This window comes from Eublepharis macularius, chromosome 10 (assembly GCF_028583425.1).
Source record: "Eublepharis macularius isolate TG4126 chromosome 10, MPM_Emac_v1.0, whole genome shotgun sequence".
NCBI lineage: Eukaryota > Metazoa > Chordata > Lepidosauria > Squamata > Eublepharidae > Eublepharis > Eublepharis macularius.
In genome coordinates, this window is record NC_072799.1 from 72,041,226 (window position 1) to 72,067,077 (window position 25,852).

The 25,852-nt window shown below is 42.1% G+C and overlaps 1 protein-coding gene across 1 annotated transcript in view; it reads left to right on the forward strand.

Moving 5' to 3' along the window:
• Positions 1-11,905: 11,905 nt before the first annotated feature.
• The window catches only part of NEIL3 (nei like DNA glycosylase 3), a 32,262-nt gene continuing 18,315 nt past the window's right edge, over positions 11,906-25,852 (forward strand). Inside the window, exons 1-3 of the mRNA XM_054990398.1 lie at positions 11,906-12,143; positions 22,022-22,140; positions 25,049-25,183. Of these exons, the coding sequence (XP_054846373.1) occupies positions 12,000-12,143; positions 22,022-22,140; positions 25,049-25,183 (398 nt within the window). The 5' untranslated portion in view covers positions 11,906-11,999. The remainder of the gene's footprint in view (positions 12,144-22,021; positions 22,141-25,048; positions 25,184-25,852) is intronic.

Below are 25,852 nucleotides of genomic sequence, written 5' to 3' on the forward strand. Positions count from 1 at the left end.
ATGTGGATTTTGTACTTTTATTTGCAAAGACCATTTGTTACTCTGAGCAAAATATAGACAGTGCACATTAAAACTGCAATATACCAGAGCTCTGTGTCTAGGTGATAGATTTTTTTCCCTGCAGAGAATATGCTTTTTTTTTTTTGTATTAAGCCTCTCATGTTATCTGTCAGTGTGTACATGGGACTCACATATTCCATATATTCATGACTTAGAAGCAGTCAGGAAGCTTTGTATTCTATCTTGAAGACTGCGTGAGTCTTATTTCCAGAGCTGCCAAATATGTACAGCTCCAGTAGAGACAAATAAGAATTGTGAAAGCAGGGGGAAAATCCCCACACACTTCAGGGAGCGAAGTATTGTTATTTCTGTGCAGGATGCCCAACGCAATTTATGCTTCATAAACAACAACACAAACAATTAAAAACCAGCTTTTTTGACACTATGTATGTAAATCCTATGCACATGTCTATGATCCTGTAGATGCTAGTGAGCTTGTTGGAACTTATTTCTAAGTCAATGTGCATTGGATTGGGCTGCCAGGCTAAAAAAGGAAGACTCCTGCTGGGCTCCTTTGATGTTTTCTCTACTAAAGAATTTGAAATTTTTCAGTAAAAAAAAAAGAATGCTATAGTAGAAATGTTACATGCCATTGTGGTCCAAATCCCAAGTTTTTTGGGGGTGCAGAAGCTCATTTATCTCACGCATTCTGATGTATGGTCTTTCTATCTGCTTCTATGCACACATGGAACTTTGTTGTCCAGAAGGGTTATACCATTAATTTCAACTACTGGACAGACAGACAGACAGAGAGACAGACAGATCGATCTACTGGAGTGACTCTGAGCACATATGGATCCAATAAATGGGGAAGCTCAAAGTCTCTATGTGTGCATAGGAGTGCATGTGACTGCGGAAGTCCCAGGAACTCTGGATCTGAGTGCATATGATGTTTTACAGCACACATATGTGCAATTGTAAAATAACATGTCGAAGTATATTTTGTAATATACATTTAGAAGTATTTGACACAAAAAATGAGATTAGGAATTTGCTACTTCACAGTTTTATGTTCATGTTTATAATCTGCTTGGGAACTTTACCTTGCGATTACTTTTCCAAAACATATGACAATTTAATGAATGAGCTGCCTAATCTCTCTCCTAGATCATTAATGAATATGTTAAATAAGACCATCACAAACAATGCTCCCCCTGGAACTTCACTAGACATCTTTTTGCAGCTCAATTTATCACCACTCTTTGCTTGAAAATTACTTGGAAGATACAGCGGATGAACAACAAGCCAGCCCACCTGCTTAGGTGTATTAACTACAGGGAGCATAATGCACCAATTATTTTAAGACTTCACCAACTCCTTACTGGTCTCTGTAATTCAGAACACTCACATTGTTGACATTGAACTACACAGATTCCTCCTCCAAGCGTTTACATTTTACACAAACGACTAAGGTCAGTTTTTTAAGCAGAGTGCCAAGTATTCTATACAATCTACTGAGTGAATTCCTAAGAAAATAGATGAAGTATGGAATCACCAAGTACAAAGCATAGTGTTTTCCAAAGAGATTGAGTTTTAAGGTAGAGGTAAAAATCAATTATTTCCCCTTTAAAGTAAAGGAAGAAAGAAACAATTACTTTAAAGGCTAAAAAAGAGAGTTAGATTCATGGAGGAGAGGCTACTAAAAAGAACCTCCATATACAGAAGCAGCCAATCCTATTATGTAAAAGCTGTATTGGCAATGATTCACTTTTTATCTTTGTGCAAGCGCAGCGCTAACAACTCGAGGCTACTGCAAAGCGCCTGCTTGCTGCCAGGAGAGGGACGCCGAATCGACAGCCTAAGCACTCCTCCTCGTGCCTCCCCTCAGTGCCCTCCCGCTCTGGCCTTGAGGCTGCTGCGAAGCGCCCGCTTTCCACCGGGAGAAGGCCTGCTGAAATGACGACCTAAACACTCCTCCCTGGACCTCCCCTCAGCACCCTCCCACTCTGGCTTCCATGACACTGCGAAGTGCCTGCTTGCTGCCAGGAAGTGTGTTCAGGCCCTCGATTGGCTGAGCCCCCTTGTGGTGGCAAGCGGATGCTTCATAGCAGCCCCCAGGCCAGAGTGGGAGGGAGCTGAGAGGAAGAAGAGCAGAATACACATTAATGACCAACAACAGTTTTCTAGAGCCCATCGTATTTTTTCACACAACGGGCTTTGTTGCTACTCTCTTAATAACAATGCTAGGATGTGGTATCAGGGGAAGGCCTCGGTGTCTATGCCCAGTTTGTTCCTCCAAGGCAACTGATTGGCTACTGGGTGAAACAGTGTGCTTGACTAACTGTACCACTGGTGTGATCCAACAGGCTCTCCCTATATTCTTATGAATATGAAATTGTTCATTAATGTTATGAATCTACGCTTATTGTTTATTGAGGACATGAAATGAGATTTCTTCAAATAAATTCCAGACATCACAAAACAAAGCTCAAGACCAACCAGATGTTTATCAGGTGATGATGTTAGAACATAATGGAGACTCAAGTACAAGTGCCTCCTAAAAACTAGAAAAACAAGAGCTGATACATACACACAATTACAAGCCTTTACAAGCGGCTACTTAAGATGTATAATTAATTTAATGAGGAATTAAGATGTTGATGAGGCCAGTGGCAGCAATTGTCTGACATCAGTTGATGTCTCAGAGACACTGGGGAGTTTTTTGCATGTTTTCCCCCCCTTTGGTTCTGGCCCCACACTGCTTCGATTTATCCCCTGAATTCCCCGTACATTTTTTTTTTTGGCTTTAGTTCTCGCGTCAAGCTTTTTGGTTTTGCCTTGGGTTTTTCCTGGTTCTTTTGAGACCACATTTACCTCAGTCTTTTTCTGGAAGATGATTTTGAGTTGATAATTTCCCCTCATGTATAATATTTCTTTCCATTTTGTCTCTCTGGCCCATCCCCCCCACCTCCAACCCACTTTTCGATAATTGGACATTTACAGCCATTGAATCCCTCTTCCTTTCTCCCTTCCTGGTTTTGTTTTGATCTTTTAAAATCATCAGTTCCATATCAATATATCAACCTACCATTGTAATAGTAAGTGCAGCAGGTTATCTAAATCTCAAGCTTACTTTTAAAAAAGCAAGTCTCTAGCCCCTTCCCATAAGGAGATATGCCTCTTCCCTTATAACTCCACAAGGGAAGGGGCTAGAGACTTAAAAAAAAAATAAAGCTGGGAAGTCAGAGAACCTGCTGCATCTTTTATTACAATATTAGGTCAATCCAGGGGAGGCTAGAGAGCTACTTCCGGTGCTAGAAAAAGCAGCATGGTTTGAAAAGCACATAAGTGCTGCTGCTCTGGACTCCATCCCAACAGAGGTAGGTTTGCCCCACTGGTGCTGGACCATGGTTGAGGAACAGGTATTTGTGGTGAACCTGCTCCCTTTTTAGCTTCCCCATGCAAAAACTTCCCTGTGCATTCATTTACAATTTTTTATTTAAAAAACTGAGCTCTGTCTATCGAACTATTGATATAAGCATGCAGAAAAAAAACGAAAAGGGGCGTGGGTGGGTGCTTTGATGTTACCAATGACGACGACAGCTCCCCTGCTTGAAAATCCTGACTGTGTAAGGCATGTACAGAACAAAATAAACTGACTCAACTGTAAAAATGAAAAGGGAGGGCATGTGTATGGAAGAACTGCACCTAAATATATTCCAATATTTGAAGATCAACTGCTAACAAAATCAGGAAAAAATCAAATGTGCCCTGGAACTAGACTTCTCTGACTACCATTGTCTGAGTGGTTCAGATATCACAAAGGAAAAGCAAGGTGAGCTAAGACTAAGTTTGATGAGAGCCAGTTTGGTGTAGTGGTTAAGAGCGCGGGACTCTAATCTGGAGAGCCGGGTTTGATTCCCCACTCCTCCACTTGAAGCCAGCTGGGTGACCCTGGGCTAGTCACAGTTCTCTGGAGCTCTCTCATCCCCACCTGCCTCACAGGGTGTTTTGTTGTGGGGATGATAGTGGCATACTTTGTAAACTGCTCTGAATGGGCATTAAGTTGTCCTGAAGGGCGGTATATAAACTGAATGTTATTATTATTAATGTTATTAAGTGTGACTGAAGAGGATTGAGCTAAAATAAGGAAAGCAGCTGACAGAATCAAGGTCCTAAGAAAGGACAATAGGAAACAGGCCAAATGAAGAGAGTAAGAAAGGTGAACGCAGGTATGCTGGAAAGAAAGATGAGGCAAGGAATGCAAGACCAGCTGGGGAGCTAATTTGGTGGACTGGTTAAGAGTGGCAAGACTCTATTCTGGAGAACCGGGTTTGATTCCTCACTCCTCTGCTTGAAGCCAGCTGTGTGGCCTTGGATCAGTCATAGTTCTCTTAGAGCTCTCTCAGCCCCACCCACCTCACAGGGTGTCTCTTGTGGGGTGTTAAGTTGTCTTGAATGACAGTACATAAATTGAATGTTGTTATTATTATTATATTATTATTAACAGGCAAATAGATACAGTAGAAGAGAAAGTGGGCCAAAGGAGCATAAGGGAGAGGAAAGCACAGACATGGGACAGAAGCCAATGGTTAGGATGCTGAAACTGGCACATCCTCTCATATAGCCTGCTGGCAGGTCAAAAAGTCATCCTTAAGTTTCTCGTGTTTATCAGATCACAAAGGCAAGATGAGATATCAGAACCCTCGTTCAAACATTCAGTTGAGAGTGGTGCTGAATAAAACAGCAAGGAGCAATGGAAGCCACTCTGCTCTGTCGCAAACGGCCTTCACTTTGAGTTTGATCTCACAGTGGTTTCATTCATGGGTTTGTCCTCTCTCTTGTTGGGTTTAGTTAAAGGATGGCTGGACCAGTCAGACAGCTCTTCCTTTCCTTATTAACAGAGTACTCCTCCTGAGCTTCAGCACAGCAGCGTGGCTTAAACTAATATTTACCATACTATCTTACAAGTTGCACATAGACAACCTCTCCCTTGAGTTAAAGACCAATAATGGTCTATTTATTTATAGAAGTACATTAACTTAAGTATAGTGGAGAGAAAAAGTGAGTAACTAATCTAGCTAACTAGGATGGCTTCAGATTGATAACAGGCCATCTGCTTCATTTGTCCCAGGAGAAGATACCATGCTGCTTCTCCTGATGCATGGAGGGAAGAGAGAGAGAAAGAAGGAAGGAAGTTCCCTTGGATTACATCTACCAATAAGAGAAAGTGAGTGATAGTAGAGTAGGCAGGAAGGAGACTCATACTAGACTCTTTCTGTCAAGCAACGTAAATCTCATAAGGCAGACTGAATGTATTTTAACCTTTTAAACAACTAATTTATGATGATCTTATTTTTTTACTCTTATATTTATTCATCGTTCTTCCCCTGTATCCAGTCTCAACTGTTTTTAAACTGATTTGCAAATGGTTTTATATATACTGGTACTGTAATAATAAACTTGACTTGACTCTTTCTGTCTAACTCTATGATTCTTGTCTTCCTTTTTTTGTTTGTATGTACTCTTGAAGGTCTGAGCCAGAGACATTGCCAGTCTCGTTTTCTAACATCTCCATTAGGAGGGGGAGAAATTGCACAACCCAGGCTTCTGCTCAACTGAATGCCACAATGAAGGCCAAGTTCACACTCAAAACTTACCCGCATAATGGAAGAAAGGTGCTCACATAAGGACTACACATGGTGCTGTTAGAACAGAATCAAACTCATGCTTGCACAGCATTAGTAAAAAAGGGGTTATCTGAAAGCACCCATATTTGCTTAAAATTTGCATTCAGAGGAAGACTTGGTAAAAGGTGTGACCTCACCTGTTTCATATCTGTTAGCTCAGCAGTTTTGAGTCGATTGGTGATGTGGCTAAGTATTACTGAAGGGCAGGAGATGAAGAATGCTATCAGCTCTGCACAATAGAGGTTCGTCTAGTATTCAATTACAGGATTGGTTTGGGGGTGAAAATGAAGGCAATTGGAAATTACCTGAATCTGCCACCTTCCTGGCTTCTATTACAGCGACTGTGTATGATGTCAGGCATTTAAAGGGATTATTGATAGAGTTCAGACTGTTTACTGATGCAATATTGGACTGCAATATGTCCATAAGAGTTACTTTTGATTACATAAAGAACAGCTAAGCCTTTTAAGTTTCATTATCAATAATGCAGTGTTGATCCTAAGCAGCTTATGAGATCATTCAGGGCCTTTGTCAACTTAGTCCGGTATGCTAATATCAATAATTTAAAAGTTCAGAGTTTTCATTCTTTTTAAATGGGGATTTTATTTATTTTTTAAATCTCCAGTGTTTTCCATTTATAATCATCACCCTTCAGGTAGGCAGATGTTTAACACAGCCAATTTTTCACAGCCTTTTAAAATGCTCAGCTCTGCTGTGTTTAATTCTTTTTCATAGTGGTATAGTTTCTAGAAGAACTAGAAGAGCTCACCCCTCCTTCCGCATCCAATACAGCTTGAAAACCAATGGCTACTTTACCCACATGGCAGTGATCTGGATAGTCCAGGAGAGCCTGATCTCGTCAGATCTCAGAAGCTAAGCAGGGTTGGTCTTGGTTAGTGATTGAATGGGAGATCTCCAACAAAGACCAGGGTTGCAGAGCCAAGCAATGGCAAACTGCCTGTTATTCTCGTGCCATAAAAACACCACCAGGGATCACCATGTCAGCTATGACTTGACGGCACTCTCTGCCACCACTTTACCCATGATATTTTCCCTACCCCCTCATCTTGTAGCTGCCATTTTTTTAAAAATCCCAGTAAAATAGACACACTCATGATTTGCAGTACAATGGAGGACATTTCACCTCAGGTGTGAGTGTGCATAGCCCTGACTCCAACTTTCCAGGCACTTGCTCGCTTAGTCACACTTCAATTTGCTCCATGTGAACACATTTACACGTTCAATATCAGTTCCTCCTTAACTGCTAAAAGGGTCCCAGTTTCCCCCACCTCCCACTTCAATTCATTGAAATGCAGACCTTGACATTTTCTCACACCTTAAAGAAATGCACATTGGCAAGTCAAAGGAGGCTATGGTACTTGTTCTCGCAGGGATCTGCCCTCCAGATACACTTGCAGATGTGATCATATAAAAGGAGCTCCCGTGAAAGCGGCATGCACGTGCACCAAGCAAGGAACTGAGGACCACACATAAAATCCTGCACTTGAGCATCCCCAAGAATTTTGCAACGTGTATTTCAGCTCTGAGAGGTCCTCAATCTAGCGTTGTTATGGGGAGTGGAATTTTTTTCTAAAATTCACTTTTTACAATATAGCCATTGATTCCTCTTATTCTCTTCTCTTTTAAAAAGATTTCTCTTTCATTTCTTTTTTATTAGTCCTTCAAGAGAATGAATGAGCATGCCTCACAGACACAAACACTGTTCTCCTAGTGCAAGCCAACCAGCTGTCCTCGAAGCATCTGTGCAGAGCCTCCTGCGACACGGCTCAAGCTTCTGGGAAGGCCTCGATCACATTCACCCTAATCTGGTATGCAAACCTCTCATTGCTTTGAAGCCATTTTTCCTTTATGCGGGTTGGTAACCACTTTTTGTACCATTTTCCTGAAATGCAATTTTAATGCAATTAAGTGGATGCAATTTGAATAAAGCTTTTAGAGCGGTTCTGGAGGGCTTCACATCTGACTCACTCACTCATCCAGGCACTGCACTCTTCATGATACTGGAAGTGGGAGGTGGAATCAAAGGGGGGGGGGAGTTGCTGCTCCAGGTTCTCCCAAAGTACACCCTATGGAGTGGTGGCAGCGGATTATCATATCTTCATCCAGCGGGAATTAGTAAAGGGTGAGGGAACACACAGAAGTTGGCTACCCCAGGGAGAGACCCTTGAATCACAACTCCTCATTCCAACCAGCTTCTGTTATAGCATGACGATATTGAACTTGGTCGCTGATATTTCCATTTTGACCTAATTCGGTCAAGATGTGGATCCCACACTTCTCACTAAGCATAAAGTTGTAGTTTTTAATTTACAAATTAAAAAGCTGAGACCTAGAATTTTGATATTTTAAATCTGTACAGTTGAACTTTTATTCAAATTCATTTTAGTTCCAGATGTTATGCGACACTATAGAGTACTCTGAGAGGGGGGAAAGCCAATACCTGGAAACTCACAGTGTGTACTATCTGATATTCCTAATGGTATTCAGGAACTGAAAAGAAAATACCAATGATCCAACAGTTGGGAAAGGTCAGTTTTAAAAGACAGAAACAGCAGGAGATGATTTCTTGAAACCACTTAGCTTTGTAATATTCCAGAGGGATATAACAACAGGTACTGAACATCTTGAGCAGTATTCATTACCCTCGAGGACCAAAGATCCAACTTACGATGGTCCCACAACATCAGTACTTGCATTCAACAAAGCAGGCTGAAATGAAAACACGGAAGATGGCACGCTAGACAATATGACAAATTTTATCACAAATCCAGCCTACAAATTTGTGCAAGCTAATTACCAAGTCTAAGGATTATTGCATATATAGTATGATGGGTTGAGTCCTTAAAAAAAAAATATATTAAAAGCATTCTAAGAGCAAAAGGCCTCATTTCATCAACATTTACATCTTGGAGGAAACAACGATGGTGAAATAAATTATTAAAATAATGACCATAAAGATCAAATGCTATCTCAAACGACATACATGCATGTTGAGTGTATAAATGTTGAGACATGAAATATTTAAAATCAACCCCATCTTTTAAAAGATGTAACGCAATGATTTTTAAGAGTCCAGTAGCACCTTTAAGACTAACCAACTTTACTGTAGCATAAGCTTTCAAGAACCACAGCTCTCTTCGTCAAATGCAGTACTGTAGCTCATGCTACAGTAAAGTTGGTTAGTCTTAAAGGTGCTACTAGACTCTTTACTATTTTGCTACTACAGACTAACACAGTTAACTCCTCTGGAGCAATGATTGTTATAACTACTTTGAAATCTGACAAGACACTGAAAAACCTATTTCTTTATCTCTCACTTTTTCAGCTTTTCTCCTTGATTGTACCGCTGGCCTCTGACTGCCGAATGCCTTATTCATTCCTCATTTTCTGGGCAGATTACTAGTTTGTGAAGATAATTAGGGACCCCTGCTATTCCATCAGAGACTTGGATCTCAAGGCTAATTAAAATGAAGTGCTGCACATATGCAGGCAGCTGATAAAGGCTTGCAAGAAGGCACCTGGAACCCTGGCATTTGGATAACGCAGAAAGGCACGGAGAAAATTCCTTGGCATAACCATTACTTAATTAGGGCTTCCCTGTTAGCATTCTCTGATATGCTGACTGGCAGATCACAGCAGAGATCTAGCAAAAGAAGTTCCTATGATTGAAGATGTTTCATTGTGGCACAATTAAATATTTTTTCTCTAGCTTAGCATGTCAAGTGGGGTGTAAACTTCTGTCTTGTTTGCAGAATTCTTCCATCTATTTTCTTGTGGCAGAGGGATCACGCACAATCGGGAGGGAGGTAGATCAAAATGGATACCCGTGTTAGTCTGTCTGTAGCAGCAGAAAAGAGCAAGAGTCCAGTAGCACCTATAAGACTAATAACATTTGTGGTAGGGGGATGAGCTCTTGTGAATATCTGAAGAAGTGAGCTGTGATCACGAAAGCTCATACTCTACCACAAATTCTGTAAGGCTTATAGTGCTACTGGAATCAGGAAGGAAGGCACACAGATCCAAGATTCATCTCTATACATCACCAAATACACAAACGTGCACATTGAAGGCTACATGAACTGTCCTTCAGACAAACTCGCAGGCCATGAACCTGGATTTTTGCAACAATTAAAATAGTATTTATTTTACTTCATTTATAGCTCACCTTTTTCTCCACATCTTCAAGCTGTTTCCATCCCCCGTTTTGTTCTTACAATAACTCTGTGAAGCAAGTTACTGTGTGACTGGCCTGAAGTCACCCAGCAAGTTTTTATAGCAGACTGGGGATTCAAACCTAGGTCTCTCAGCTCCTAGTCCAACATTTTAACCACTAGACCACATTGGCAGTCTTGTCAGTCCCCTTTCTGTGTTCAAAATGCTTTACATGCCATATCAGAGTCACATTAACAACATCCCTGTTAAGTCACGTGAGTAAAATTATCCCCAAATTGCAGTTTGGGAGCGTGCAGGGCTTTTTTTCAGCGGGAACACGGTGGAACGGAGTTCTGGCACCTCTTAAAAATGGTCACATGCCCCGTGGCCCCGCCCCCTGATCTCCACACAGAGGGGAGTTTAGATTGCCCTCTGCGCTTCTGAATGGCGTGGAGGGCAATCTAAACCCCTCTCTGTCTGGAGACCAGGGGGCAGGGCCACGGGGCATGTGACCATTTTTGATGAGGGCAATTTAAACTTTAAAAAACTTCCCCCTTGTTCCGGCTGACCCAAAGTGATGTCATTGTGCGGTCTTGAGTTCCACCACCTCTTTTCCTAGAAAAAAAGGCCTGGGAGTGTGCATGCATTGGAGAGAGGGGCTGATGCACAGGCCAGAGTCTGCAATCCTAAAAACACTTTCTTGAAAGTAAGCCTCAGTAAATTCCTAAAAACAAGTGCCGGTGCTCATGATGTCCTCTTCTTTGGGGTCCTGCTGAAAGAGCTGGTGGTATTATGAAAAGAGAGGGTGGTACTGTGTACTGGCACATACCACCAGATAAAAAGCCCTGTTCTAAAGGGGTAACACACACACAAAATCCATACAATGAGCAGAATGAAGCAACAATGAAACCTCTGCTTAAAAAAATAACCACCCCCAAACAGTGAGGCTGGAATGGTCTCAGAAAACTATAGAGAGTCACCTATTTATGATCTGCCTCGAGGAAGGCAACTGGCATTCTGTAAGCTACGTTCAATTTGAAAACATCAGTCTATAAAGTTTAGTTGCCAACAAAGGTTCAGAAGTCTGTTGGTTCACGTGGGCACTGAGGGTAGGATCCAACCAGCTTTTCCATTCCATTCCATTATCCGCCTTATTACAGCTCTTCTCCCACACTCCGTTTTGCCTGTTATCCCCAGCATAGCTTGGGGGGGGGGGTCTAAAGAGTACCCCCTCCTTCTTCACCAGCCAAAAAGCTGGTTGGTTTCAACCCAATGATTCTAAGTTTTCAACAGATGCTGGGGCAAAGGGTCCCCTTTCCTGAAGAACACGCACAGGATGATACGTGGGGTCTATGTATGGGCGAGATATGGCAGATCAAGTTTTACAGAAATGCTACTGTTTCATTCTGTGGTAAGGATAACGATGCGGTTATGTGGCCTGCTGTATTCAGGAATGTTGATATAGGACTGTCAAGAAGTCTCAAGGACTAGTAGGAGATGCCTTTCTGCTCGATTCAAATGTTGTTATCCTTCCTCTTTTTTGTCCTTTGCTCCAATCCCAGGGACCAGCATTGCTCACATCCCAGTCGCTGAACAGTTATGCTGCTCCCAGGGACTAGGAGACATGAGCAGGGCTCATTCCAGGCCCGGAGCAGGTTTCTCTAAACCAGTTCTGCATTACTTTTATGCTCTGCAACGTGTTTCAATGAAAGCCCATGCAAGTCAGATGGCGTTCCTGGCTCTCATTACACCCAATGGGCCTCTGTTCCCAATGGACATTCTGGGCATTACTTTTAGTACACCCCCCTTTCGAGGGCAGCCCCCCCCATCAGCCTGGCTCCGATTGCAGCCTTGTTTGCAGATTCCCCCACCCCCCACCCCCGGGTCTCTCACAGCAGCCGCCCCAAGCGCCAGGCTTTTGCCTCTTTCCTTATTCCGCAGCCTGCACGCCGCTAAATCTGAATCCCAGCGGCCAGAAGCGGAAGCGGGGGAAGAGCCTGGGCGGAGCAGCAGCAGCGGCAACGCATCCCGGGCGCCAAATTTGAACGAGGGCAGCCGCGGCTCTCAGTCCCGCTCGCCGGAATTTCCTTGGACTTGCTGCTCCCCCAAAGACGCGGGTCTTTCCTCTGCGTGAGGATGGTGGAAGGGCCGGGCTGCACGCGGAACGGCGAGAGGCTCCGCGCTCGCGTAGCTCCAGGCCAGGTGGTGAAGAGCGTGCGCGGGACGGCGCTGTCGCCCCGCCGGCCCGGAGCCGCTGCCGTCGCTTCTTCCGCCCACTCGGTAAATAGCAGCTGACTCCGGGACGAATGCAAATAATCCGCTGGGGTTTAGCAGTGCCGCTACGGTGGGGTTGCCAGCCTCCAGGTAGTGGCTGGAGATCTCCCGGAATTACAACTGGTCTCCAGGCCACAGAGATCAGTTCACCTGGAGAAAATGGCTACATTGGGGAGTGGATTCTATGGAATTATGCCATGCCAAGCTCCTTTCCCTCCCCAAACCCCACTTTCTCCAGGTTTCACCCCCCCCCCCAGGTCTCCAGGAATTTCCCAAGTTGGAGCTGGCAACCGCAGTTCCCAACCTCCAGGTGGTAAAGCAGCAAGAGAAAATTCCACCGGAAACAACCGGCAATTAACGGTCGTGCTACTTTGTATATTTAAAGTGCATATATGAAACTATTAAGAGCTCAGTAGTTAGAACAATGATATACAAAACCAATCACAGATACCTGTGTTATTATATTATATTCTGTTACAGGGTTAACCAACCGGCTAATGACAGGTTGCTAACCTGAAGCTGGCAACCCTACACTACGGTGGCACCAGGCAAGGAAGGGCTTGATTTTAAACAGTTTTGATTCTTGATTCTCCAGGAATTTCCCAACATTGAGTTGGCAGCCCTAGGCCGATTCCAGACGGGCACAAATAAAGCGAGTGCTTTCGCTTTTCCAGCGACCTCACTCGTAAAAACCCGTAATGTCCAGTCCCTGCTTACCTCCGGTTCATGGCGCTGTGTTGCGCTCCAGAAGCGGACGGTGTGAACGCCATATTGCGGGTTTGCACACTTCTGGATGCTTCGTCGCCGTGGAGAGGCCCTCCCCTTTCCCTCTTTTCTTTGCCGGCCGGCCGGCAACAATATTCCCTTAATTTTTTTTTTAAAACCGGGCGCCATTTGCACAGTTGCACGTTTGCGCATATCGAACTGCACAAATGCGCACAAATGCACAAATGCACAAAAGTTGACGCTGCGTATTCGCATACCTGCATATTTGCGCATTTGCGCAAAACACGTAAAAAAATTGTTTTTAAAAAACTGAAATGCGAACCAATGAAGGCCCCCAACGTCAACTGTGACGGGGAGGAAACAACCAATCTGGGTACCTCAGTTGGCCGTGCGAACATCCGGAAGCGGGATGGCACGGCACGCTGCGAGACAAAGCGGATGGAGACGAAAGTGAACGTGTGGCTGGTAAGCGATTATTTCCGCAGAAAAACCGCAATTTCTGGCCATCTGGAATCGGCCCTAGTTTCAGCACCTAAATTTGAATTATGTGACATAATAGGGAAGGAGGTTTCTGACCATGCACAAAATATTTTCTTCCCCACTGTCTTCCATATCATATCACATGATTCAAATTTAGGTATGTTGGGTTGCCAGCTCAAGTTTGGGAGAGGCTCCTGGGGAGATCAGAGTTTTGGGAGAGGGGGGACCTCAGTGAGGTATAATGCCGTACAGCCCACCCTTCAAAGTAGCCATTTTCTCTAAAGGAAACTGTAGTCCGGACGTCAGTTGTCAATCTGGGAGGTCTCCAGGCCATACCTGGAGGTTGGCAAGTCTAGTTGAAACCAATCTTGGGGTGCAAGGCACTGCCTTAGAACTGGCATCATTCTGCAAAAATAATTAGTATTGGTGTACTTTAAATTCTTTTTGACAAACTGTAAACTAGGTTTATACCAGATTAATCTATACTAGATTTGTGTACTGATTCATCAGATGCAGGAAGTGTTATTCTTCAGGTGCCATTAACACAAACACACAGCCATATGGGTATTGAGAGAGAAATTGTGAAAAGTTGAGTTTAATGGGCCTGAACTGCTGTCTCTCCAAAGATAAGTACAATCACCATTCCCCACAACAGCAAGCAGTTGTATTACAGTCTGCCTAGTTTGTTAAACTAATTTAATAATTGCAGCGGGGGAGAATCTAGCGAAGTCTCCTTTGCTTCTCCAATCATTCAACAGGGATATTTTAATAAATGAGATCAGGGGTTTAAATCCCCGAGGCTTCCTAATTCTTCCCTTTGAAAACTAGTTCTGAAATGCAGTTCTCGTCTTACCTGGATGCAAGTATTCTGTGGACTGATTCTTATTATTGCTGTATTAGCATAAGTGGCTTTAAAAGGGGATTAGACAGATTCAAGGAAGTTAAATTCATCCACAGCTAATAGTCACGATGACTAAAGGGAACCTTTGAATACCTGTGCTAGGAGGAAATATCAGGCAGGGCCATATTAGCCCATGGCCGGGCCCCGAGGCTTTCAGGTATTTCGGGCCCCTTTCGGCACTTCAGTCTTTCACCCTACTACAGCTGACAACCTGACCCTGGTACGGTAAGTATTAGACCGCAGTACATATCCCTATATCCATTTTGAGGGTCTCCTGAAGAATCCTGTTTACAATTTTAAAAGTATTTTTTATTGCACGAGTAGAATTCTTCAGGAAAGCATATTCTGGGAGTATAATTGTTCAATACTGTAATATTTTGAAGTGAATAAAATTTTAATTATTAAAATATATAATGTATGGACAATTGTTTTAATATAAGAGACAGTTTGTTTCACTTCAATAAGGAAGCTGTTAATGATCTTATTAATAGAGGTTATATAAGAAAATCAATTAATTGTAATTTATGTGGGGGTGTGCCTCAGCAAAAAAAAAAAATGACAGGTCTCTAATCCCTGCTGGGCCCCTAGGCTTCGGCCTAGTCCACCTTATGAATAATACGACCCTGATATCAGAGAGAGGGCTTGGCCTCTATGCCCAGTTGGTTACCAGGATGCTGAATCCAGCAGGGCACCTCTTATGTAGTGTATTATTGCAGTGCAAAACACTGCTTCCTAAACTAGGCTTTTAGGATTAGCAAGTCCCCAGTTGTTTCTGCTGAGGTACCCATTTCCTATACTAACAATTAACAGTCTTCAATTCATGCCGTGCAAGCCCCTGTAGAGCCACCCTTTCAGGGGCTGCCTTTTGCCCTGCCTCCAGCTTTTCTTTTCACGCATGTCGAAAGGTGGAATAGAATGGAAAGATGAAGTCACGGTGGAAAGGATTCCTCCGTGACTCTGACCCTTGACTCTTCCTCCACTGTGGTACATCTCTTGGTGCCCAGCTTTTGTCTCCCGCTCCTGTCTTTCTGTTTTGCTGCCTGTGGTCCTGACCTTGACGGTGATGAGATCATAATACTTCCTCCCCTTCTTCCTGGCTCCTGACCTTGATGTCATGTCCTTGTAGCTGGGAGGTCCCAGGCCCTTAAAGGCTGAGACCACTGCTACAGAGAATCCCCTGAAACTTTAGAACTGGGCCGGCATTAAAAAAAAAAACAACCTTGTTAAGTAGTTTCATTGATAATGGCATGCCAAGTTTGTTACTAGGCCTTAATTTGGCTTTGTATTAAGATGTACTGCTGTATTGATTCTTCAGTTTTGCAGGTCACATTTGCACCATTCTTTGTAATGCGTCAACTCTGTTACTGTGCTGTGGCCGAATGGGAGGATGTCCAGTTTGTAGATGTAGAAAAAAAGCAAGACTCTAGTAGCACTTATAAGACTAACAAAATTTACAGTAGGGTATGAGCTTTCGTGAGTCACAGTTCACTTCTTCATCTGAAGAAGTGAGCCGTGACTCACAAAAGCTTGTACCCTACCACAAATTTTGTTAGTCTGATAGGTGCTACTGGACTTTTGCTCTTTTCTACTGCTACAGACAGACTAACATGGCTACCCATCTTGATCTATTTCCAGTTTATAGATGTTCCTTTATTAGCATGCAAGAAAATTTGGTGTGCTAGTATTGTAAAAAACCACAGTGGACTGACAAAATATTGGTTGGTATAACTGACACAATCATCTCCTCAGTAAATCGTGAGTTTGAAGAGATTTCCAGCAACTGTTTTCTCTCCCCTGCCCCAAACACTTAAAAGAAACAACCAGCAATCTGTAATATATTCTTGTCATTAACATAATAAATCAACCATAACGAGTGTGATTAATTTGAAGAGTTGGTGCAGCTCCGGCAAACATCTAACACATGTAAGGAATAATGAGGAAAGTGTCCTCAAGTCATTTTGCCTAATTAGAAAGATGGCAAATTTTAAAATATAATTTATTAGAAGGAAGCCTGTTATACAATAGCCGCCATAGAGCAACTGTCATTAGGAAATAACACTGTCCAGGAAAAGATCACATACAAAAATTGGCCTGCAGAAAAAAAATTTTTTTTACTGCGTGAACAGACTTGTTTGTTTGCTTAAAAATGTACTAATGAGGCACGCTGTTGGTGTGAATGAGCAGGACAAGGGTGTTTTTTTCTTTGCTTTCCATGTACACAGCATGCAATTTTCTCTACAAGTTTTGATCACTTGTGTTGCCAGCATAAAATTACTCTGTTGGGGCTCATGGAACTTTATAGGAGAAAAGATGTTGGAATATAAATGAGCAGCTTGGGTTAATGAGCTGTGAAGAGCCGAGGCTGTGTTTCTGATTGGTGGGGTGGGTGGATGGAGACGGGCTTTTCTTCCCCCTCCTGACTTTGTTCAAATGCAGACAAGGAAACTTCATTACGGGCAGCATAATCCTCAAAGTGCTCTCGCATCAGGCTGTGTCCAACACAGGAAATTCTGTATAGGTTTGTAAACTGGCGTGTAGCGTCCACGTTTGGCATAGCTAGTCAGTCATTGTCCTTCACATTTGATTTCTTTATTTTTTTTGGTGGTGGAGAATGCCCTCAAGTCATAGCTGACTTACGGCAACCCTTGGCAGGGTTTTCATGGAAAGAGACTAACAGAGATGGTTTGCCATTGCCTGCCTCTGCAGCCCTGGTCTTCCTTGGAGGTCTCCCATCCAATTACGAACCAAGGCCGACTCTGCTTAGCTTTTGAGATCTGACGAGATCAGGCTCACCTGGGCTATCCAGGTCTGGGTTTGTATTTTATTTACAACATTGATCACTCGACTTTCTGCCCAATCAGGGATGCCAAGGTGCCTAAAAGCACAATGAAATACATCATAAAACCAATTAAAAGCCAGAGCTAAAAACATGTATATGTTCTTTTGCCATCTTCTAGACATGGAGCAGGGGTCACTGGGGGTGCGAGGGGGAGGTAGTTGTGAATTTCCTGCAGTGTGCAGGGGATTGGACTAGTTGACCCTGGAGATCCCTTCCAGGTCTATGATTCTATATAAAACATCAGACAACAAACTTATACATGATGTGGGAATCACTGAGAGAATGCCAGGCAAAACATATCTTCACCTGCTGGCGGAAGACGGGAACAGACAAATCTTCTTGGGGAAGGGGTTGGCATGTTTGAAACTTGCAAAGTCCTTTAAACTTATGTGGGCTCTTGTTATATCATTGTGTTTCCTTCTCAGTAACACTGTAATTATTATTCTTCCTTTTCCAACAGCCCTATAGCTGCACACCAAGAAAAATAGCAGTGACACGGCACCAGGCATTGTGCCTGGACATGGGTTGAGTTGAGTTTGGCTATATTGGTAGATCACATGAGAAGAGTTGTTTCTGGTTATGCTGTTTCTTGGTGACCTTTTCCCCTCACCTCGAAATCTGAACATGTATTAAACTAGTACGTTTGTGGGAAGCCTATAACTCATCTCACTAATACTCTAAATGAATGAAGTTTTTTCTCTGGTTCAGTCAGTGATGCAAATCATACATGGTCTTCCGCTGTTTGTGTAGACTCAGACTCCATTCTCATTTATAAATGATGTCTGAGTCTTCATGTGCCCTCAGATAAGCATTAAGAACTTGGCTGGGATGCATGATGGTGACTGGGTGGGAAGAAACCACTCGATGGCTTTTGTCCCTACAAATTCTTTATTAGTGTCAAGAAAAGATATGACAAAGAGAGTGAGTGATATGAAAGATCTCTGTCTGAGTCCCTGAAGAGCTGCCGAATAGACAATACTGACCTTGAGAGACCAGTGGTGCAGCCGTTCATGTCAATGGGAGTTTTGATGTTGAATGTTACTTTTTGAGTTAGCGACATCCTTCCCAGAGCAATTTTTAGCAACTCTCTTGCAGAGTCAACCATTCAACCTGTGATGCTTAATAGCGGAGGGGCTCTATAATGAGAAATGGTGATTCTCATGATTTAGAATCAATCATAGCGGAGGGGCTGTATAATGAGAAATGGTGTCCGTGATTCCATACTGGGAATCAGTATGCTGGCAGATCAAATGTTAGAGATGGTGTCACCTTTATTATCCTAAGAAGCTTGGGAACTGGGTGCGTGTTGTAAACAATGTAAAGATATAGTGAAAGTAAAGCCATTGCCAATGGCATGCTCCAGGCTCCCTAGATGATATATTTATCAGAATAATTTTTTTGCTATTTTGTGGCAATCAAGTTTCTTGTACAGTATCCCTCACCAGGGCCTGGATGAACTCTCTGACCTGGCCAGGGCTGCAAAAAATAGGACAGTTGTCAGGCCACAGTTTTTGACTACTGGAGAGCTTTTAGCTTGATAGGGAACAAGTACAGACTGGTTTAGAAGCCCATTTGGATAGATTCAGTTGCCATTTACCAACGGGGAGCTGTCTTGTTATCGAACATCACCTGGCACTGGACTATTCAAATGGAGTCCTGTCAATGGAAAAACAGTATCTGAAGGAAGTTTATAGTTATTCCCGTCTACAATCTGATTCTAATGCCAGCAGCGCATCGTTGTCCTGTTGAAAAGTATAATACACACCATGACCTTCAGTTTACAACCTGTTTATTTCACAGAGACATTTAAAAATTAAAAAGCAAATTAAGCCATTGAGAAAACAGCAACCTTAGGTCCTTCAATTATTTACCATTGTTTATGTAACAAGGAAGATATTTCATAAATAATGTCAGCATATTTATAATTGTGTGGCAAACGAATAGCGAAATGTCACTGAGGCCGTGTTCAGCTTCTTTAGACCGAAATCCTCAACGGATTTTTGTCTGAAATGTTTTGTTTTGTTTTTTTAATTCTGTTGGGCTGATGGCTCTACCTTAAACATTGCCTTAAAGCTGCCATTTGGACATTATGTCTTAACCAAAGCCGAATACTGTGTTACAAAATCTCTTTTAACACCAGTTTATATATGAGAATATGGTTAATTATCATTGTTTATTGTTTCAGACATAATGCAGAAATAGATGGTGCTTGATATCAACATACAGCGAGATCCTCTTACCCTAAAGTGTTCTTCCTTATCCGCAGTGTAGGTATCTACAAGTTCAGGTGCCAATTGCCAGCCCTCTTCTTTAACTAGCAATTGCACTTACTTGTTTTCTATGAATCGACAACCTTTGTTTGCCTTGATTTACGTAATTGGCCACCTCATCTTTTGCCAGCTTGAAGCCATTTACAAAGAAGGAGAGAGCAGTAAATGTGGTTTTAGTCCAGCAGGAAACATGGAACACGTGGAGATCTAAACAGAGCAGCAGAACCAGTTCTCTGTCATTTCAGAAGAGATCCCCAATATTTTTGTTTGTGACTGAAATAGTTAATTCAGTTGAATTGCATGTGAACAAAGGCAACCTTGTCACACTGATAACTCTTCTCAGGAGTGTTCCTATTCAGTCAGTCATGTTTTAAAAAACTGTACAGGGGGAAAGAAGATGGTATCTAGAATCAGCTTAGCACATCAGCTTCTCACTTCTGAGTAGACACAGGTGTAAATCTGACATAATTTTTTTTACTCAAACAGCTTTCATGTGTCAGCCATTTTTGTAATGAAAAATTAACGTGGAAGTAGCATTCAGAAGCTCATGTCATTAAATAAATTGCACTTTGCTTAACAGGAGAAGCCATTACTTGATAGTTTCCTGTTGCTTTCCATTTTGTCTCTCGTCTGATAAAATTAAGTCCCTTTCAGTAATGTTTTGAACACAAGTTTGCTCTGACGCAGGGAGCAGCCATTTTAAGCTAAACACTTTTGTTGTGTCAAGAACCACATTTTTTAAGAGAGCCAGTTTAGTTTAGTGGTTAAGAGTGGTGGGACTCTAATCTGGAGAACCGGGTTTGATTCCTCAGTCCTCCACTTGAAGCCAGCTGGGTGACATTGGGTCAGTCACAGCTTCTTGGAGCTCTCTCAGCTCCACCCACCTCACAGGAAGATTGTTGTGGGAATAATAATAACATACTTTGTAAACCGCTCTGAGAGGGTGTAGAGTTTCCCTGAAGGGTGGTATATAAATGAATGTTGTTGTTGTTAATCAGATCTGTCCTTTTCTCCTGAGGTAGAACCAACTTGCCTGAGACCAAGAACGATCGCTTGCTTTGTAAATGTGTTTTTGGTATGGATGCTTCGCCCCATACATATATGATAAAAATGAAACCTTCTTCTCCCAGGCCTGGCATAGTTCATTTCTAGGTGGTGACAAGTATGGATTAAGTGCTTTGCCAGAATTCTCATAATGCTGTGGTAATACTGTACTGTACATTGCTCCCTGGTTATGACTGGAAGGCATATGCCATATGTGAAGGGTGGAGTTCTCCCAGAATTCTAATGGATCTCCAAGCTACAGAGATCAGTTTCTCCAGAGAAAATGGCAACTTCAGAGGACTTTGACATTACATCCCTGCTAAGCTCCCTCCCCAAATTCTGCCCCCACCAGGCTCTACCACTGAATCTCCAGGAATTTCCCAACTTGGAATTGGCAACTGTACATATGTCAGGTGAACTTTGCTGAAGAAAGCAGGCCTAGGTCTGGTCAACCAGATAGGGCAGATCTTCTGGGATCCCTGATATCATTGAAATAAAACGGTTGCAAATAGCTCACTTGAACTCTGTCTGCTGCCTTCAGTTTAGAAAAAGAGATGACTAAGAGGGGCATGATGGGATGGAGATTTATAAAATTACTAGAAAAAATACCCATTGTGTGAAAAAATATAATAGGCTCTAGAAAACTGATTTGGTGGGCCCCCTCCCAGCAGCAAGCAGGCGCTTTGCAGCAGCCTGGAAGCCAGAGCGGGAGGGTGCTGAGGGGCGTGCTTAGGCCATTGGCCCCTCTTGGTAGCAAGCGAGTGTTTTGCAGTGGCCTCGAGGCCAGAGTCATTGGTAATGCGCCTGTGCGAGGATAAAAAGTTGAGACATCGGTAATATGGCTTGCCTTTTATATAGTAGGATGCATGGGGTAGGAAGAGTAGAAAGAAAACTACTTCTTCCTTTCTCAAAATACTAGAACTTGAGGGCATCCGATGAAGGTGATGGGCAGTAGATTCAGGACGGGCAAAAGGAAATACTTCTTTATTCAACAAGGGATTAAAAAGTGGATTTCACTGCCACAGGATGGCCACAGACACAGATGGCTATAAAAGGAGATTAGACAGTATCACAGAGGCTAGGTCTGTCAGCGGCTACTAGGCCAGGGCGACTAAAGGGACCCTCCGCAATCAGAGGAACTGCACCTCTGAATTCCCTGGCTGGAGGCATCCTCGGGGGAAGGCCTCAGCCTCTATGCTGTTGTTGCCCCCCCTCCCCCCCGGATAAATGTGTGAGCCAGGATGCTGGACTAGATGGACCACCAATCTGATCTATCAGGGCTCTTCTGTATGCTTTTCTAACCTTTGTTTTAGGCAACTGTGGGCCACACAGTGTGCTTAAAAGAAGAATCTTTCCTTCTGATTTTAACCGATGTAACCAGCGATTTCAGTTTTCAGCTTTTAGTCTTATCTTGCAGCCCTTCAGTGGCCACAGTCGGACACCTCTACTTTCTCACTTTTCTTCTATTTGTTTAGGTACCAAAAACCCCTTCCTGATGTCTTTTACAGTACTTCTGCTTATCTTAGCATGAACATGAGTAAACGTGTTCAAATTAAGTTTTAAAAATATCTTTTGCTTATTGTATTTTACAATTAAAAATAAACATTTTTTTCTAATCATTTAGGCAATTGGAAATAAGGTTTCTTGTCAAGATTTCTTAAGTGTGCTTAATGGATGTGTGTACGCTGGAGTGAAAACGCTGGGGAAAGAACTTTTCATGTACTTTGGAGAACTAGCTTTGAGGTAAGAAAGATATACACGTATGCTATTGTACAGAAGAAGAGTTCATGTCATTTTTAACATTATCAACAAAGTGCAATCTGTAAAGAAGACTATCCTCACGCGCTGGCTTACTGTAAATTTTTTCACACTGGCTACAGCGATCATCATTGTCTTGACTTGTATTAGTGTAGACCCACTATTACTTTGAAATGTTGCCTAGATCTATCTAATAGTTAATTATATGAGTTTTCCAGAAGTTAAAAGGATAAGCGTTTGTAATAGGTTGTCTACAAATAAATAATATTAGGACTGTCCCATGTTGAACTCTTGCCTCGGCTGGGTTTTTTTCAGCCCTGGTACCAACCTGGTGGAACTCTCTGTCTGTGGAAACTTAGACCCAGTGGGACCTGTTGCCATTTTGCCAGGCCTGTAAGACGGAGATGTTCTGCCAGGCTTATGGTGGTCGAGGCAGGCACATTACACAACCAGCCTCCTACCAAGGGGGGGGGGGGGCACATGCCGCCTTGATTGTTTTGTTCATTTGAGAGTTGGCTACCCTGTCCCATTGGTCCAAACGACTGAAGATGGATGTATTGTCGAAGGCTTTCATGGCCGGAGAACGATGGTTGTTGTGGGTTTTCCAGGCTGTATTGCCGTGGTCTTGGCATTGTAGTTCCTGACGTTTCACCAGCAGCTGTGGCTGGCATCTTCAGAGGTGTAGCACCAAAAGACAGAGGTCTCTCAGTGTCACAGTGTGGAAAAGATGTTGGCAGGTCATTTGTATCTACTCAGGAGGGGTGAGACCCCTCCAGCACAGCTGATGGCGAAACGTCAGGAACTACAATGCCAAGACCACGGCAATACAGCCCGGAAAACCCACAACAACCATCGACTGAAGATGGGATTGTGCAATATGTGTGCTGCGCTTAGGATGTTTTAACAAACTGTATTTTTATGCTACTAGTGTTTTATCTTTTATGTATCTTAATTGTTGTGATCTACTCTCAGCCTCCTTGCGGGGAGAGCAAGCTATAAACTGAATCAAATAAAATAAATAATATTCACTTAAAAGGAAGACTACATTTTCCCCCTCATGTCCCATTGCAAAAAAAGGTGGGTTGCCTTAAATTCATATATTTATATGAAAGGGTTTTCCTTTCGTATAAATATGGTATTTAATACTTATATGCCCTACTGAAATGCCTGTGATTTAGACCAATGCAAAAACTTGGTCTGGATTTCTTGTACTTTAGCTTACTGAAGGGAAGACTGTTCTGGAAGTTGTGATCTGAAGAGTTATGTGCGAAATAGGGAAAGCAGTGAAAAGTGCGGGGCTGGCCGACCCCAAAGGAAAAGCATTTCTGGATGATTCAACAGTTATGGAGGCAAATTATATATCTTGCAAAGAAAGCTGTGGAATAACATCTATTTGTAGAGACAAGGTAGCTGACGCAGGTTTTTATATTGCATGTGAAAGGATTCTGATAGTAAAACAGGATGTGAAAGCCTTGGGAAGTCGAGCAATGTCCCTCCAGTGACAGGCATATTTAGGAACAGAGAGACAAGGCAAGCCAAAGAAAAAGTAAAGAAAATGGAGTATGGTTTGCCTGGGAAATCTAAACTGCGGTGTTCGTAGACTGACTATCATCTCTTACAATTTATTGTATAGTTTCCAGTTTGAACTACTTCCTAGTATGCTCTCAGGATTTATGGTTGTTTTTCAGTTTGGAACATCACCTAGACTCCTGTTATGGTTTTTGATTTTTTCCCCCCTTTGGGAAAATAGTTGAGTAGAAAGTGAGCAACTTTTATGTGTGTAATTCCCCACCCCCCATCAATGAATCAGCATTTTAAGAGACTCAAAATATGTGAAGAGAATAATTTATACAAGCTAATTTTTTTCCCCATCTGTTTGATTTCTTTTTTCTAATTGCTGTCTCTCTTGTTCAGGTCTTAGAATCTTTTTCTGGGAATGAGAAATCGTAAAATGAAGATAAAACCTTAGGGAATATAGATATGAAAGAGCCAGGGTTCTGGTTTGTAGAGAAACATTGGAAACTAGACTATGAATTCCGGCTCTGCAGTCCCTCTGAATCTTCTTATATTGTCCAAACTGTTAGCAAAACCTGCTTTTGCATATTTAAATTTTTCTCTGCAACTGTTATGGCTGGTAAATCACTCATATTTGTTAAAACAAAACTTATGTTTCAAATATTTTGGCCAGTGTATCAGATCTTCTTTGAAAATGCAGATTTATAGTCTTGGAAAATTTATGTGCCATCTCTTCGGAGATCTGTTCAAGGTGTTCACAGTGTAAAAACCACACAATATTAAAAATCAACAATAGAAATTATAAAGAATAAAAAACCATAAAAATCCAAGCCAGGGGGACTGCAGCCAGGACCTACAGCGATACCTATAAAATATTTCTCAGGCTAGAGGCAGACCCTAAAAAAGGTGGGATGTATAAAGTCAAGATAGTCAGCCAGGGCATGGTGTGGTGATAATCCCATCCCATACAATCTTATGTATTGCTATCCATAAAGGAAAGCATTTATACTGAAATTCCAGTTGGTTGGTCAGTCAGTAAGTAACTAACTATAGAAAAATAACTGCACATATTGATTATATAAACTCAGTTTTAAAGGTAATTGTGACAGTAAAAATGTGAAAGAAGGGAGGAAAGATTAATAACTTTTCCATTGTTACTGTGATATATGGCATAATCCAGCCAAAGTTAGGTACTTTCCTCAACTGGAATCAATTGGATTTGAGATTTAAACACATTTAATTTTTAAAATGCTGGATTGTGGCCTTACATTTTTCCTTTACCACTTTGTATATTACTGTTACTGCTTATTGTATGCAACATTTAAAAAGTTCTGAACTGTGAGCAGAATTTTCCTTCAAAAGTATATTTCTCTTCTAGGATTCACTTTGGCATGAATGGTTCTTTGTGCATAAATTCAGATGCAAGCCAAAACAGAAGTGGAACACCAGCTGTCTTGGAAATACAACTTACTGCTGATTTGGTTTATTTCTGTGATACAGCTGTAGAACTTAGGTAAAGCAACTTGTCCTTTCCTGTGAATTGTGTGTTCATATTCCGGAAGAGGGAAATAACGTGAGTGCTATTCTCAAATCGCTTAAGGCAGCCTAAATCAAGTGAAAAGCTTGCTTATAGTCCACTCAATTTGCTTCATAGATTAGAGGAAAAGAAATTTTTAAGAATCCCAGAGTCAAGATCACATATGCTTAATGCAGAATAGCCATATGCTTCTACCATAATCAAAATTTCAAATGTAAACTAGCACCCCCTTTATCTGTAAATAAGTTTGGACAGAAGTTTGCTTTTCCTATCATATAGACCACGGACACTATATAGAATTATTGCTTTATTTGCTGAATCAAATGATGCACAATAAAGCTATCCATATCCAACAGTAGACAATAGAGATTCTTGAGATGCTAACAAACAGGTTATCCTAATAGGGATTACCACTGTTATCAATAAGAGTATTGAAGGAGTGCAGTAATTAAACCACACAAACACAGATGATATATAGCTGGAGTAATAACACTTTATTTTCAAACATTATAGCTGGAAAGACATTGAGAAGTCTCCTTCACTGGCAAGTCTAAGATGAAGGGCTCGAGAGATATTCATGACTCTGCTGGTGCCTTTGAAGATAGTGGAGCAGTTCACCCAGAGTGGTGAACAAGTTAGTGTTAT